Raw genomic sequence first — 17,589 nt, 5'->3', positions numbered from 1 at the left:
TTTCCTGTTGCTGCAGGATTATTTTCCTGCTGTGAGAAACTGGTCATATGAAGATCCTACAACTGTATACACATCCCCTCATATATAAACAGTGCCAGAAGCCTTCTCTTTGAAGACCGTCCAACAGCGGTCAGAGTCATAGTGTCTGAGGTTGACAACGGGACACAGAAGTACCTTTGTTAGTGAGAATGTCAACCATTATTCAGGGAGGAAGCGGACCGGTTTGTTGCAAGAGCGCCGTGTGACAAAGAACTTGATGAAGAGAGGCCCTCTAGCAAACTTACTAGTTAATTTAGAGATGGGAGTGTCACGGACCTACATATGCCACTTAAATGTGTCGAAACAGAATTTCCCAATTATCTAAAAAGCTTTCTTAAAACTTGAATTATTAACTTCAGTCCCTATTTCATTGAACAATAAACCAAATGTTTTTGGTAAAATTAGATTTCTATCTATCTACCCATTCAATGTGAAAGAGAAGATACATTGATTAGTGACAGACTAAATAATGAACGTGTTTGTTCCTTAATAAAAATGAGTTACTCACAGCTTTCTGCTGGGTGTTAAGGAGGGCAGGTGACAGTCCCTCAGCTCTCTCCGGGTCGCTGGATATGTCGTCCTCTGATTCCTCCCAGGAGGAGGAGAAGCCTGTGGAAGAGGCTGAGGAGGAGGACAGCTTCCTCAGGGCTCGGGATGACCTGGGGCTGTGCTGGGGCTCGCTGCCCGGATCACAACCTTCTCCCTGGGCCTCCATCCCGTGGTCCGTTACTATGACGGCTGGGATGGTGGTCCCCACCTCTGGGCAGCTCCCCTCTCTGTCGGCCCAGGCCGAGGCTGCTTGCAGCTGGGTTTCCGTTGGCTCCATTCCTGCCTTTGTCAGGCAGGTCTGGGCCCTCTCCGCAGGGCGCTCACTGTCGCTGCCTGCCAAGAAGCTGCCAATCCCCAGTGAACTCGGGGAGTGACTGCTTGCTGAACTGTCAGCTTGGGACCAAGTTCCTGCTGATTTCTTCACAAGCAGACTTCCCTGTTCCGTATTTGGGTCAGCCGTGCTATTTTCTATTCTGCCATTCCCCATTACTCCCTGCTCCGAGCGGAGACACAATTTCCCATTCTGGAGTTCCTTGGGAATGCTTGGAGAGCAGTCTCTCTGTGGGGGGTTGAGGGTGGGCACCTGTGTGGGCTGACTGGCCTGGGAGGCTGGGCCTGTTCTGCGCGGGGCCCTAGGACTGCGCTGGATCTCAGCGTTCTGAACCTGGGTGCGCAGGCCAGAGATCTGGGCCTCGAACAGACCCACCTTCTTGTTGACCTCCACATTCAGGAGCTCCCGGTGGATCTGCAGGAGCTGCACTGTGCGTTTCACCTCCCCGTTTAGGGCCTCATCATCTCCGTTGCTGCTGAGCCGGCGGACACGGTTGCCCACGATCACCCCCAGGGTATCAGGGTGGCGGCAAGGGGAGCGGGCCCTGGGGCTGCTGGAGCCTGGAGAGGGGGGAAAGACGAAGGAGCCCCCAGGGGAGCCAGGACTCAGGCTGCAAGGGCTGTAGGGGCCCCCAGTCACCAGGAGTTGGCAGTAGGTGGAGCGGTCTGGCACAGGCAGCACAGGCCTCCCAGTCCGAGGGCTGCTCTCACTCTTCAGATTGTTGCTATTCATCATAATCAGACTGCTCAGGGCATAAGCAGCCATAGTATCAGACTGGTACTGTCAGTATGGGCTCCCATCTAGCTCTAGTCCTGGTTGGTGCTCTGGCATCTACACACCACCATAGCATTTGGTGGGGTATGTGAAAGGAGAGGTGGAATTTCCTGCTGAATCTTCTATGGAGGAGAGTTGTTGGAGAGGAAAAACAAAACATAGTCAGTAAAAGCTTCAATAAAGGCTGAAATTATATGACTTGCATTTGAATGAGAATAAAGCTTATTTCCCACACTGTGGAGAGTGGACTAATGAGCGTGTAGCTTTCATTTTGTTCTAAGAATATGACCCAGCAAATCCTTCACAAAGGTAGCATTCCTTCCCAAGGCAAGGCGGATTACTTGCCTATACAAGATACAAATCAATGTTGCATGAAATAGTAATGTGTTTGCTTTTTCTCTAGCTAAGAAAATACCCAGAGTTTAACTTTTTGTTACTTAAAATCTACTGTAGGTAATGAGACACAAGAATATATTTACTTGTTGCCATTAGTCTTAGAGAGAGATTCACTGTAGCTCTCTAACGTAAACTACATGTTCCTGAAATGGAATGATACGACTATTTGGCCTTGCTCTTTTATGACGTGCTTGTCTACTCAGTTTTCTTTTTAATCTAGGGCAGCCCCCACATTTTGTCTGCGAATGAGGTCCAGCAGCGTTTGAGGAAATACAGTTTTAAGTCTTCTGCTGGACAAAATACAAAGTGTATTCTAAATACCTAAAACATATGCTTCTGAAGGAGAACATCCACACGGCCATTTATGTCTATGCTTCAGTGAGACAGAAATGGGATTAATAGCGTAATACTTTCAGACTGCATTCCTGAATCTTTATATCACATAACGTTGGTTTAGTTAACCTGTGACACAAAACAGTCAAAACAAATAATCCCATAACAAGGCTTGTAGGCTATTTTGAGAGTAAGTAAGCATATTGTGACTGAGCTCAAAGGTAGAGATCTAGAAACAAGTATCCCACTGGGCATTGATGTCAATTCAACGTCTATTCCACGTTGGTTCAACGTAATTACATTGAAATGACGTGGAAACAACATTGATTCAACCAGTGTTTGTCTAGTGGGATACTGTTACTGTAGGTTAATTGCAGTGACTAGAGTCTCTGGAAAATATGTGAATAATAATGAACATAAAAGGCAGAAGGAAAGATTAAGTGTAAGCTACATTTATATTAAATACGGCAAGATTAGTGTTTCAGGGGGCAGGCAGAGAAGAACACATCAAGTATTCCCTTTTAAGGGAAAAGAGCTGATGCAAGACATTTAAGAAGTATTGTTTAAAGGGCACCCTGGATCAGAACCCAGAAAATCATCACCCTGTTGAATGTATGTTACACAAACAAAACATTGACTTAACATTTCAAAATGAGTCCCTGTTAACTTTACCAGACAGAGTTGGGCGTTGGATTTTCCTATGAATGACATAGGTTCTAAATGAGTTTTAGTTGCTTTGAAAATGGCACACTTGTCTATATTCTGCACAAGCCCACAGTAGATCTATATCGTTACACTGACACACCATGGAACAACAATTTATTACCTTATAGAAAATACTACTGTTCACCTCAAACTGAAATGTTGGTTAACATGTGGCATAATGCTTGAATAACAGCTGCAGTGTGGCTCCCCACACAAGCCTCCCCAGTCCCCACCATCTGGAGGCAGAGAGGAGGCAGAGAGGAGGAGAGCCAGGCACGACATGTCAGCCAGGTAGCCTAGTGGTTGGAGTGTTGGGCCAGTAACCGAAAGGTTGCTGGATTGACTCCCCGAGCTGACAAGGTCAAAACCTGTTGTTCTGCCCCTGAACATGGCAGTTAACCCACTGTTCTCCGGTAGGCCATCATTGTAAATAAGAATTTGTTCTTAACTGACTTGCCTAGTTAAATAAAGGTTACATGTATTTAACAGGCATTCACAGGGACATCATTGTGCCTCTGGCCAGGTGCCTGGGGACAGGTCAAATTCTGACCGACTACTTAGCGTCTTTCTCTCCCAGTCAGACCCACACCTCTCAGAGGCAAAGTAGCACTTCCAGCTTCTATAGAGGGAGTAGAACCTGTGATGGTTCCCATGAACTCTCCATCACTTCCCTGGAACTTAGTCAGCATTGACTAACTGAAATTATTGTCTCTCTTTGTATGACCGGGCAAAAAAAAAATACAAATGCAAACATCGCAAATAGAAGACAAAAAACATGAAGATTTGCCAAAGATAAATTGAGTCCGTACAATAAATGGACTGCGGTGGCTGTATTTCATTGGGACTTGATTGAACTAATATTCAATGATTTAGAAGTTTGTTTTGTTTTGTTTTATTTATATATACTGTTTAACTTTGACAATAATTGGTTCATATGACATAAAGCAGATTCTCTCCAGTACAATAACTACATATCTCTGTCAAACACGTGGTAATCTATACCTGCATGTGAGCTTTACTGCAAGCTCAATTTGCCATTGTTATAAAATGCTTACTGGGCTTGGATCATTACCAGCATGACACTCTTTAGCAAATCCATGTAAATATTTTAGCTAATCTAATAACAAGAAGAAACCAAGAGAAAAAGTGCAGTAGTTTATAAGCCTCAACTATCATTAGTAATATTTTATCTGACCTTCTTTGATACAATAGCAATAATAATAAACATATGTATTATTGTTATTATTAATAATATTATTATGATCATTATCATCAGCAGCATCATCAGCAGTATCTGGGCTATATCCTTACAGTTGTTGTAACAGAGTTCCAAAATTGTTGATACATTGTAACAACAAAGTAACAACTTGTTTCTGCTGTTACTCTGTTATGTTCAATCAATATGATGAAACAAAAACTGTTCGCTTTTTTCCTTGTTGCCAATAGCTAAATACAACAGTACCTCATATCACTTGTTTATTTTTCACATTACTATCTTGGTGAGCAGTGTGGGTGTAAATAAAGGCTAAAAAGCTGTTAAATAAAGAACGTTTTATCTAAATAGCTTTTACCCACACAATTCAATTCATTCTGACAATTTGCTTGGAAAGTTTAAAAGACACTAAACAGACTCATTGGAGATGAGTGTCTTACCTTGTACTAACAGACACCTCGTCCTAAAAGAAACCGCTCTATGAGTTCTGAAATATCGAACGGGTGGCTGTCCGACCAACCATCAAAGCCGATGAGAATGTATACAGCACAAAGTGCTATCCAGCGCGTCTCAGAACATTCAATACCTGTTGAGCGAACTTCACACAGCACACAATCTTCTTATTTCCGAACAGGCAAAAGGAAGGCCAGTTCTCCGAGAAATGAACTTTTTCTCCCGCTGCGTGTCCAAAATACTTGCTCTTATGGCCCTTTGAGTTCTTCAACACCTCGCTTCGGCGTAGTAGCCTACTAGGCTGTTGTTTGCTTAGTGTAGGCTACTACAAAAAGCAGGAAGGAAGTAGACACAGACAGTCATTACTACGCAACAAACAGCTTTTCTCCCAATTGCCTAGCAGGGAAGAAAAAAGCTTGATACGCACACAGCCTTGAGTTGAGACGTCACCGACGTTGTTTTTGGTTGTGTTTTTGTCTGGGCTAGTGCATCTGGATTGGGTCATCACATACTAAAACTTAATTGGAGTGAAATTTATTCGATAAACCCAGGATCATAATAATAAACGATAATGTAAAACAATATAACATTTTAGTAATATTAGTGATCTGATATAGTCGCATAACATTCTGCATGTTTGTTCTGCATTGTATAGCCACAAACGATGCAAAAGGTGAAATGTTACCTGTCACTACAACGACCTTTTATAACTTTATGGAGAATTGGTCACTGTTCAATCAAAGTGTTTTATTTACTTTATTCTAGATTTTAAAGCAAACGTTTTATTGAAGAAATATTATATAATATTATAGGACTACCTACAGTAAATATCACTTCCTGCCCCTGCTCTTAGCATATCTTTAGCATATTGCTATTTACATGGCTCTAGGGGAAAGTGTTAATTTCCCTAACGGCTCTTGGACATTGCTGTCTTGTAGGCAAGTTGTAAAACATTTTTCTCACAATTGTTATTTGAATAATTGATCATTAATTTATAATTTATGTTACTCAATGTGATATCAATAACCATTTGAACCTTTTTGGAAGCCTCTGTATGACCCTTCAAACAGCATTGTGCAGAATGAGTGTGATACAGATCTCTGTAAAATTCACATACTAACGTATCTATTTCGTAAATTCAATCAGTCATTTGCTGTAAAGCAGTCATTACTCACCCATTAAAATTCTAGCACATGATTGTGTAGATCAGCGGACAAAGCAATGACCAATGACCATTTAGTAGAAGGGAGGGAAGTGTGTCAGCTGGCAGACGAAGCTGGATGGAAAATGCTGGTGGCCTTTCTGATTTGAATGAGCCTGGTTCCCTGATAGGTGGTATGAAAATTAACTTTCCATCCCTTGAGATTTCAGACCAGGTTAGGTCATTGTGGCCCTCAGATTAAAATGATTGCCTCATGTTTGACAATTTTAGTGTCATCAGCATTTAACAATGTCTGTTAATGCACAATGTCCAGCGTGCAGCCCCACACAACTCAGACACTTTTATGAAGTTAATAAAGAGAGAAGATTTACACAAGCTTTAGACACATAGTCACAGATCTACCGTGGTGTATACTTCAGTGAAACAGCTTAATAATAGTAGTCTCTGTTGCTAAGACAGAAAGATTGTATTAAAACACAGCATATAAACAATGGATCTTTTTTGGGGGGGAGGGGGGTGAATGTTTGCATATGTTTCTGTGTGTGTGTGTGTGTGTGTGTGTGTGTGTGTGTGTGTGTGTGTGTGTGTGTGTGGTTTTACTATCCTTCAGACCAAAAGTCCTCACAAGGATAGTAGAACAAGAAAACATTTGGACAACTTGGGACATTTCAACAGTTCCCACAAGGAATAAATTATATTTTAGGCTTAGGGGTTAGGTTTAAGGTTAGGGTCACAATTAGGTTTAGGTTAAGGGTTAGGTTAAGGAAAATAAGATTTGAATGGGAATCAATTGATTGGTCCACCACAAGGATAGTAAAACAAACATGTGTGTGTGTAGTGTGTGTGTGTGTGTGTGTGTGTGTGTGTGTGTGTGTGTGTGTGTGTGTGTGTGTGTGTGTGTGTGTGTGTGTGTGTGTGTGTGTGTGTGTGTGTGTAACCTCAGTGTTCCCTACAACTGAGTCTGTCATGTTTACCTTACAAGTAGTCAGAAATTAACTGTATAATGTGTGTGTCTGTCATACACGGACATCAACATCATTAGTACTTTCTAGGCCCCATAAGGAGGGAAATTATGAGGTGAACTTTGAGATAATAGCCCTGTGTGTCAATAAAGACCAATCACATGGAAAAACTATGGCTGCGAGGCACTACCCAGATCTGTTGTTCACTGAGGTAGAAAGAAAAATCTATATCCATCCCTGACCTATGCAGATGTTGGTGGTTATCATTTGTCAAATGTCAAGTAAAGTGCACTGTACATGGTCTCTCATTTAAGTCTATTTTTATCAATATATGTCATGGATTGTGACTTTATCCTGTGAATGATCGAATAAAGAAATGAGATGTCAGGAGAGGGCCTGTGATTTAATTTCTCAACTCCCTGACTGATATAATTTCCTATGATCAATATGGTTATCAATCAACAGAATATTGTTAATGAAGCTGTTATGGCTACTGCATAAAAAAAGTTACAGATGATGCAACACTATAAAGATACTACATACAAATATGAACTGAATGAGAAGTGAGGTCAAATAAATGAAAAAGTGTAGTCCACTTTCATAAATTCTTCAAGTCCTTTCTCGCTCGCCTATGTTTTCCACAGGTGATGTAATTTGCCAGTCACGTACGCCATCGCGTGCCTGATATCGGTACAGCAAATGTGTAAACGTTTTTATAAGAGGAAAACTTTTGAAAAAATACTAGTAGGTGGGCGGTAAATATTCACAAAAAACACCAGTCTTTTTACAATTATTTAAAAAAAATCACTAACCAACCAGGTATATAATTTTATGCTCTACTGCGATATTTCTGTAATATAACTAATAAGAGCAACTGATCATCTTTGACTTGTTACTCTCTATTAGCCACATTTAGTTTGTGAACTGGGACTGACACATGATAGAGCAGGTCTAGCTATTGTTTTAAATATCACACTATTCAATATCTTTCATGTCATGGATTCTTATGTATACAATGTTGTACATTTTTACAATGTAGCTTATTTATAAAGGTCGTCACTAGTTACCACAACCACAATCTCATAATCCCCGCCTATTTGTACAATTTATCTTCTTAAACATTTATTTTAAACCTAACCTTAACCACACTGCTAACCCTATGCCCAACCCTAATCTTTTTTTCCATACATTTTCACGATATAGCCAATTTGAGTTTCTGGCGGTGCTATCTAGTGGAAACCACAGCTAAAACCGCCCTTAATAACAGGATTCTGACTTTTCATTGGAGAGTACAACCTTTTCTTTGACAATTGACTAATGAGAGATCAGTATTCAGCCTCCACCTCTCCAAAACAGACCGCCTCGCTCAGTACACGACCAATAGAAGATGTTCAGGGGCGGGGTAAAATGCCTTTGACAATCACGGTTCTGAGTTGGTAAACAGCGTTGACCTCATGGTGGAAGACACACTGTTAGGGGACGAGGCTGCATAGCATTGAAAATAAATCCAGACATTTGTAATTACTGGCGGTAAGTGGGTTTGTTCTTCTATGACAAGTATAGTGCTTGGAATAATGGAATTAATACATATTGCTTCTTCCTGGTTTGACAATTTGGACAGTGCATTGGCGAAAAAACGATGCGTCTCATCTGCCATCGTGACCTAGCTAAACTATGGCTAACGTTAATGTTATCAGAATAGCTAGCTGGATAGCTATCCGAATGTCAGTGAATACAGCATGTCTGAAAAGTGTAGTTAGTTAGTTTACTGACATTGCACCGATATATTGAGTGCAAATCTGATGAAATCCAAACATTTGAACTCATGATGCAGTAAAAATCTTACAAAAAAATGGAAGCGATGTAACTACAGACATCAAACTTTCACGTGCATGCATGCATGATCTGCTATCTGGAGTGACATTTAGCCGACAATGAGTAGTAAATAAATGCTAATTTCTGCATATATTTAAATCAGCTTGTAGAAGTGAATGACGTCTGTATTTTGAAAAAGTAAATGGGCAGAGTAATCATCATGAGCATGAAGAAGAATCGTTTGCACTGTGTTGGTAGTTTTGCCTGAAGGACAAAGCTCTCAACGGTCACGATGGGTTAGAAGAGGAGCTTGCTGGCCCATAAACAACATTCTGTACCAGCGACAGCTGTGACACATGCACACCACATGCCTGGTTATTTTCAAAGCGGATGATACCTACAAGTGTGTCTGCTAATGGGCTGCTTTACATTATTATTATTATTATTTATTATTATTATTATTACAGTTTGTCCTTTACTGTATCACTGAAATGAAGTGGATAGGCTGCTATGCAATTACTCTGTACAGTGTGAGGCTCTGTTTATGGCCTGCAGTTAGCTTTTCAACTGAAAGTTGTTCAAGTCCTATACTTGACAGTTTTGTGGCTGCATGACTTTAATGATAAGACATTGAATCGTACAGTACATGCTTTAAATGGCGTACTGTAAAGCAGACGTGATACTTTTATATAGTTTGCTTGATTGGTTTGTTAACTTCTGCATTCTTTTAATGGTTTGAAACTTTTCTGGCAAGTATTCTTATCAACTGTTGCTTTTATCAATGTGACCAATAGAGCAAGCAGTGACCTAATGCGATCATATCCAGTCATAGCTGCAGAGGAAATCTCTCACGTTGATTTTGGTGAAGAGGCCATTGTTGATGTGCAGAGCTAGGCAGCACGTGGGTTCCTAGATTGGCAGGAACGATAGGAAAATTGTGGTGTGTTACAGTGCATTCGGAAAGTATTCAGACCCGTTGGCTTTTTCCACATTTTGTTACGTTACAGCCTTATTCTAAAATGGATGAAATTATTTTCTTCATTTTTCACACACTACCCCATAATGACAAAGTGAAATGTTTGCAAATGTATATAAAAAGAAACATACCTTATTTACATAAGTATTCTGACCATTTGAGACTCTAAATTGAGCTCAGGTGCATCCTGTTTCCATTGATCATCCTTGAGATGTTTCTACAACTTGATTGGAGTCGACCTGTGGTGAATTCAATTGATTGGACATGATTTGGAAAGCCACACACCTGTCTATGTAAGGTCCCCCAGTTGACAGTTCATGTCAGAGCAAAAACCAAGCCATGAGGTCGAAGGAATTGTCCATAGAGCTCAGAGACAGGATTGTGTCAAGGCACAGATCTGGGGAAGGGTACCAAAAATGTAATAGTGGCCTCCATCACTCATAAGTGGAAGAAGTTTGGAACCACCAAGACTCTTCCTAGAGGAGGCCGCCGGCCAAACTGAGCAATCAGGGGGGAAGGGCCTTGGTCAGGGAGGTGACCACGAACCCGATGGTCACTCTGACAGAGCTCCAGAGTTCCTCTGTGGAGATGAGAGAACCTTCTAGAAGGACAACCATCTCTACAGCACTCCACCATTCAGGCTTTTATGGTAGTGGCCACTCCTCAGTAAAAGGCACATGACAGCCCGGTCCCGTGTGGCTCAGTTGGTAGAGCATGGTGTTTGCAACGCCAGAGTTGTGGGTTCGATTCCCACGGGGGACCAGTACGGGGGAAAAAGAGCGTCTGCTAAATGACTAAAATGTAAATGTAAGCCCGCTTGGAGTTTGCCAAAAGGCACCTAAATGACTCTGACCATGAGAAACAAGATTCTCTGGTCTGATGAAACCAAGATGGAACTCTTTGACCTGACTGCCAAGTGTCACGTCTGGAGGAAACCTGGCACCATCCCTACGGTGAAGCATGGTGGTGGCAGCATCATGCTGTGGGGATGTTTTTTTCAGTTGCAGGGACTTGGAGACTAGTCAGGATCAAGGGAAAGATGAACGGTGCAATGTACAGAGAGATTCTTGATGAAAATCTGCTCTAGAGTGCTCAGGACCTCAGACTGGGGCCAAGGTTCACCTTCCAACAGGACAACAACCCTAATAACACAGCCAAGACAACACAGGATTGGCTTCAGGACAAGTCTCAATGTCCTTGAGTGGCCCAGCTAGAACGCGGACTTGAACCCGATCGAACATCTCCGGAGAGACCTGAAAATACCTGTGCAGCGACGCTCCCCATCCAACCTGACAGAGCTTGAGAGGATCTGCAGAGAAGATTGGGAGAAACGCCCCAAATACAGGTGTGCCAAGCTTATAGCATCATACCCAGGAAGACTATAGGCTGTAATCGCTGCCAAAGGTGCTTCAACAAAGTACTGAGTAAAGGGTCTGAATAGTTATGTAAATATTATATTATTATTATTTTTAAATAACTATTTAATCAGTTTTAGAATAAGGCTGTAACATATCAATATGTGGAAAAAGTCAAAGGGTCTGAATACTTTCCAAATGCACTGTATTGGATATTAGTGCAGGTGAATTGTTCAGCAGGTGAATGAACTGCACACATACAAAAAAATCTCTTCAGTTAGAGTAGCTCTTCTATTTCATAATAAACCGTACCTTGGTAATAATCTTATGTTTTGCAAGAGATTGGGGCAATTACACACCAGCGTAGACTGAAAATATTTTTGGTATCTGGTTGTTCTGGCAATTCTCAAATAGGAACTTCATTTGGTGGAAGGATGTTTGACATACACTTGTGTGAATTATGATGGAAGTGGCCATTTTTAGACCTATAAGCCTTCATGCCTCCTGTAAAACCCTATGATCCGTACATGATACAGACAACATCTTGGTGTCATTATACTCCTGTTATAGTGTGCTCTTAAAAAATGGAGTATGTGAAGTTGCATTTCAGACTCTATTCACATTAATTTATTCAACATTAAATATTAATATATCAAAAGTAACCTTTTTTTGATTTTGCTTCTTTTTAGACATCATTTGGATATCTAAAAAAATGTGCCTTAACTCTCTAGTTCCCTGTAATATGGATATCTTCCATACAGGATGTATAGCTATAACGGGGAGTTGAGTAAACTCTGCTGCCTTGAAACGTGACATAGCTAGGCCAGCATCCCGGAGTCGCCTCTTCACTGTTGACGTTGAGACAGGTGTTTTGCGGGTACTAATTAATGAAGCTGCCAGTTGAGGACTTGTGAGGTGTCTGTTTCTCAAACTAGACACTAATGTACTTGTCCTCTTGCTCAGTTGTTCACCGGGGCCTCCCACTCGTTCTATTCTAGTTAGACAGTTTGCACTGTTTTGTGAAGTGAGTAGTACACAGAGTTGTACAAGATCTTCAGTTTCTTGGCAATTTCTCAGATGGAATAGCCTTCATTTCTCAGAACAAGAAAAGACGAGTTTCAGAAGAAAGTTCTTTGTTTCTGGCCATTTTGAGCCTGTAATCGAACCCACAAATGCTGATGCTCCAGATACTCAACTAGTCTAACGAAGTTTTATTGCTTCTTTAATAAGGACAACAGTTTTCAGCTGTGCTAACATAATTGCAAAAGGGTTTTCTAATGATCAATTAGCCTTTTTAAAATGATAAACTTGGTTTAGGTAACACAACGTGACATTGGAGCACAGTGATGGTTGCTGATAATGGGCCTCTGTACTAGAGGTCGACCGCTTAATCGGCATGGCCGATTTTGTAGGTTTCATAACAATCGGTAATCTGCCTTTTTGGATGCCGATTACATTGCAATCCATGAGGAGACTGGCAGGCTGACCACCTGTTACGCGAGTGCAGCGTCAAAAGGACCTTGTGGCTGCAATGAGCCAAGGTAAGTTGCTAGCTAGCATTAAACTTATCTTTTAAAAAACAATCAATCTTCACATAATCACTAGTTAACTACACATGGTTGATATTACCAGGTTAACTAGCTTGTCCTGCGTTGCTTATAATCAATGCGGTGCCTGTTAATTTATCATTGAATCACAGCCTACTTCAACTTTGCCAAACGGGTGATGATTTAACAAAAGCGCATTCGTGAAAAAAGCACATTCATTGCCCAAATGTACCTAAATATAAACACCAATGCCTTTCTTAAAATCAATACACAGAAGTATTTTTTTTAAACCTGCATATTTAGTTAAAATAAATGCATGTTAGCAGACAATATTAACTAGGGAAATTGTCACTTCTCTTGCGTTCAGTGCAAGCAGAGTCAGGGTATATGCGACAGTTTGGCCTGCCTGGCTCATTGCGAACTGTGTTTCTTCCTAACAAAGACCGTAATTAATTTGACATTGAAGGTTGTGCAATGTAACAGCAATATTTAGACTTAGGGTTGCCACCTGTTCGACAAAATACGGAATGGTCCCGTATTTCACTGAAAGAATAGACGTATTGTTTTCGAAATGATAGTTTCCGGATTTGACCATATTAATGACCAAAGGCTCGTATTCCTGTGTTTATTATAATTAAGTCTATGATTTGATAGAGCAGTCTGACTGAGCGGTGGTAGGCAGCAGCAGGCTCGTAAGCATTCATTCAAACAGCACTTTACTGCGTTTGCGAGCAGCTGTTATCAATGTTTGAGGCATAGCGCTGTTTATGACTTCAATCCTATCAACTCCCGAGATTAGACTGGCAGTACTAAAGCGCCTATAAGAACAGCCAATAGTCAAAGGTATATGAAATACAAATGATATAGAGAGAAATAGTCAACGCGTCATAATTCCTATAATAACTACAACCTAAAACTTCTTAACTGGGAATATTGAAGAACTGGGAATATTGAACCACCAGCTTTCTCATGTTCTGAGGAAGGAACTTAAGCGTTAGCTTTTTTACATGGCACATATTTTACTTTTACCTTCTCCAACACTGTGTGTTTTTGAATTATTTAAGCCAAACTGAACATGTTTCATTTATTTAAGACTAAATTTATTTTATGTATTATATTAAGTTAAAATAAAAGGGTTCATTGTTCATTCAGTATTGTTGTAATTGGCATTATTACAAATGTATATAAAAATTGTCAGATTAATCGGTATTGTCGTTGAAAAATCATAATCGGTTGACCTCTACTCTGTACGCCTATGTAGATATTCCATAAAAAATCTGCAGTTTCCAGCTACAATAGGCATTTACAGCATTAACAATGTCTACACTGTATTTCTGATCAATTTGATGTTATTTTAATGGACAAAATAATTTGCTTTTCTTTCAAAAACAAGGACATTTCTAAGTGACCCCAAACTTTTGAACTGTAGTGTAGGTACATGACATAATGACGCCACGTAAAATGTTGTACTACACGTGTAACGCAGCATTCATAACCTAGCCCACACAACGTCTGCTGTGTGGATCGAGTAGTCAACAAGTCGAGCAGTCATTTGAAAGAGTAAGAACATTTCAGCGAGACAACTCAAAGGCGAAATCCATTAAAGCCAAGAGTGCAATTCTTTGCCCTTGACAATCAACTGTTTTCTGTTGTGCGTGATGTTGGCTTTTGCCGACTGGTCGAGCACTGGTACACACTACCAAGTGCGCTATTTTTCAGATGTTGCCCTACTGGAGTTACACAGTAATAACGTCCCTGCTCAATAGCTTCACGACATGCATATTTTGGAACACCGTTTGGGTCTTTGCGTGTCAAAAAAGATACAGTAGCACTGTCAAAGCTGTACAAAAAAGTCTGCAAACACCAGCCACCAACGATGGGTTTTCAATACCGCATTGGTAATAAAGCATCATTTGTTCGACCGCAACTTCTGGGGTAGCTAGCTTTAGCTTGGTACCTAGCTAGCACCAGTACAACCAGCCTGAAAACAATGACCAGTAAACTGCAGTCATTTTCATTATTCTTAGCAGTGATTTAGGAATCCTTGTGAGTAAGTATTAGCTAGGTTGCCACTTGTTGTTCGCCTATTGAAGTTGAACTTCAGTTCATGAAAATCAATAGCTAACCAGCTTCTTAACCCTGTTGGCCAAAGCTAACGTTATAAGCAGCCAGCTAGCTTCATCTGGCTAGAAAGGCTTGACTGGACTGAGTAATGTGTTGTGAAGCTAGCCACAATAAGGATGAGACAATAGTGGAATTTGCTGTTTGCCTTCAAAATAAAAGCATGTAATTGACAGTGATGCAAATTAATACAAATAGTAGTTATGCCATACTTTTATTTTAAAGGCTACTCGCAAAGTCCACTGTTGTGGCTAATCCTTATTGTGGCTAGCTTTACATAGATGGGTCCGACCACCATTAATCAAATAAGAACTGTCTTATAAATTAGGGTTATTTTAGGTGATGACACCTAGCTATATAGTTAGCAAAATGACAATCTGTTTCAGTTAGCTAGCTATGTTTTTGGGGAAGAACATTGTTTGCATCCATGAGCTAGCTAGCTTTTTTTAAATGATTAGCACTGTAGGTGCACGAGACAACTTTACCAGCATCATAGCATACGTATTGATGAATCGTTGTGACATATGAAATACGAGTGAGTGTAATTAATGTGTAATAACTACGTAAAAAAATTATGAACGCGTTAAATTGTGACGTGCAGTCATATTCAGGTCCTGATTGGTCAACAAGCTTAATTGACACGTCAAATAGTATATTTTTTGACACGTAAAGACCCAAATAGCATTCCATAACAAAGACTGAAACGGTGTTCCATAGAAATCCTGGCTGAGAAAGAAACGACTGAACAAATGAACAACGAAACAGCACAGCAAGTAAGTGAAAGAAATATAGGTTTTGAATATGTTTTACTGGTAATGGGGACATACGTAAATGCCAACAAAATTACTTTTTGGTGTGTGTAACCTTTTATTTAACTAGGCTAGTCAGTTTAGAACAAATTCTTATTTACAATGACGGCCAAACCCGGACGACGCTGGGCCAATTGTCCGCCACCCTATGGGACTCCCAATCTAGGCCGGATGTGATACAGTCTGGATTCGAACCAGGAACTGTAGTGACTCTTTTTGCACTGAGATGCATTATCTTAGACCGCTGCATCCGTGTGTGTGTAACTATTTAACTGAACTAGAACGCTTAAAAGGCCGCTAAAATTTGAATTATCGGTATCGTTTTTTTTTGCCAAGGAAAATATTGGTATCGGCCAAAAATGTCATCATTGCATCACTAATTGTTACAACGTTTTAAAATTAACAAAATCAAAAAGGGGAATTTTTAATATTCATATTAATGTTGAATCAATTCATGTGAGATTGTATTTCAGAATCTAGACATACTCTACATGTTAGAGCACACTATAAGGAGTATAATGTCACCAAGATATTGTCTGTATCATTCACGGATCATGGGGATGTATAGGTCTAAAAATGGCCACTTTCATTAAGATTTTTAAGAAAACTATTTGTGATACAAACTTAAAAAGCATTTCAAACATCCTTCCAATGAACTTTCTGGTTATGGTAATTCTCACATTCTGAGATCTGACACTACGCTGCCGTGGAGTCTCCCATTGACACAAACAAATGTGGATCAGGCTCTGTCTGACCTACAGACTGCTTTCATTGTCTTACAAAAAGCAATAATTGACCTTAATTTAATATTGAATAGCTAAAGATTTAGGCATATTTTACCTTGGATGGTGCCCAAATTGATTGTGTCCCTGCTTACAAATATCTGGGCATTTGGATAGACAATACATTTTATATGAAAAAAAACAACATAGATGAGTCTCTCGGTTAATAGAAAGCAGATCATTCAGTTGACGTTCCTACCAGTTGTAGAGTATGGCGGCATCATATACACGAAGGCAGCTGCCACTGCAGTTTACCACAGCGCACTTCGTTTTATCACGGGCGACAGGTTTTGCACTCTCCCTGAATTCTCTATCAGAAAGTAGTCAGGCCCTCTCTGATGCCGCGTATGTCGTATCATTGTATTCTGTTGAGGCCTGTTTACAAAGCCCTTCTATAAAACCTTCTGCATTGTACCACTAAACATCGATACTAACCTATAGAAGTACGAGAGCCATCACTGTGACCGAGTATGGAAACTCTTGAAATTCCTTCTGTCATTACAGATTTCGGCAAAACAGCTTGTAGTTTCTTCTATGACTGACCCCAATTAGCCAACTGGCGATTGTTTGGTCGTTAGGCTGTTGGTCGACCAAGATTGTTTTAGTCGAGCAGTAATTGATAGATATATTTGCGCCTATCTCGGTGAACTAATCCATTGCGGAGGCCTAGACTAAAAGCCAATTTATGCTTGATCGAATGTGGTCCGAGGCTCCATATGGAGGCCAAATCGAGCTCCGTACTGCATCGCCATGCACCTCCCAAATGTTGTAACAGCTCCGCATTGACATGATTGTTTGACGGTAGGTGGGGGGCGGTACATCCTGTAGAAAACACAAACTCACTTCCTTGACACAGCTCTGTCCTGCTCCGCGACACACAAGCTGTATGAATGCCCTGACTTCTGCTGAGGCCTTTTCACCGTAAATACAGAAGTCGGATTGACCATGGGCCCAGATGCACAATGCGCTAATCTCTCCAGAATGGGCGCTCTCCTGCCAATTTGTGCACAGTCAGTGTTTCATAACTTCATTGTGTGAATTGTTTGCGTTTGATTGTTAGTGTATATTAATTCCCCATTGCATATATCACTTGTAGTAGATTTACTGTTAATTCCTAATCTTTAATGTTTGGTTACAGTAATTTCCTATGATCTCTTCACTATCCTACAATGTAGAAAATAGTAAAAATAAAGAAAAACCCTGGAATGAGTAGGTGTGTCCAAACTTTTGACTGGTACTGTATGTAAAATAGATATTTCTGTATCTT

At 40.5% G+C, this 17,589-nt stretch overlaps 2 protein-coding genes across 6 annotated transcripts in view; one reads left to right on the top strand and one right to left on the bottom strand.

Moving 5' to 3' along the window:
• itpkb (inositol-trisphosphate 3-kinase B) overlaps nucleotides 1-5,206 on the bottom strand; it is a 46,770-nt gene extending 41,564 nt beyond the window's left edge. The window contains exons 1-2 of one of the 2 annotated variants that reach the window (XM_029751018.1): nucleotides 4,781-5,206; nucleotides 548-1,815 (exon numbers count right to left, since the gene is read on the bottom strand). In XM_029751018.1, the coding sequence (XP_029606878.1) occupies nucleotides 548-1,684 (1,137 nt within the window). In that variant the 5' untranslated portion in view covers nucleotides 1,685-1,815; nucleotides 4,781-5,206. The remainder of the gene's footprint in view (nucleotides 1-547; nucleotides 1,816-4,780) is intronic. The other variant, XM_029751029.1, reaches the window with a different exon arrangement.
• Nucleotides 5,207-8,341: 3,135 nt separating this feature from the next.
• Nucleotides 8,342-17,589, top strand: part of coq8aa (coenzyme Q8A, genome duplicate a) — a 41,343-nt gene continuing 32,095 nt past the window's right edge. For all 4 annotated transcript variants that reach the window (XM_029750995.1, XM_029751004.1, XM_029750986.1 and 1 more), the window contains exon 1: nucleotides 8,342-8,447. The gene's annotated coding sequence lies outside the window, so the exon portion shown is untranslated. The remainder of the gene's footprint in view (nucleotides 8,448-17,589) is intronic.

Source organism: Salmo trutta, chromosome 1 (genome assembly GCF_901001165.1).
Source record: "Salmo trutta chromosome 1, fSalTru1.1, whole genome shotgun sequence".
NCBI classification, from domain to species: Eukaryota; Metazoa; Chordata; class Actinopteri; order Salmoniformes; family Salmonidae; genus Salmo; species Salmo trutta.
This window is presented reverse-complemented; position numbering and strand designations above follow the sequence as displayed.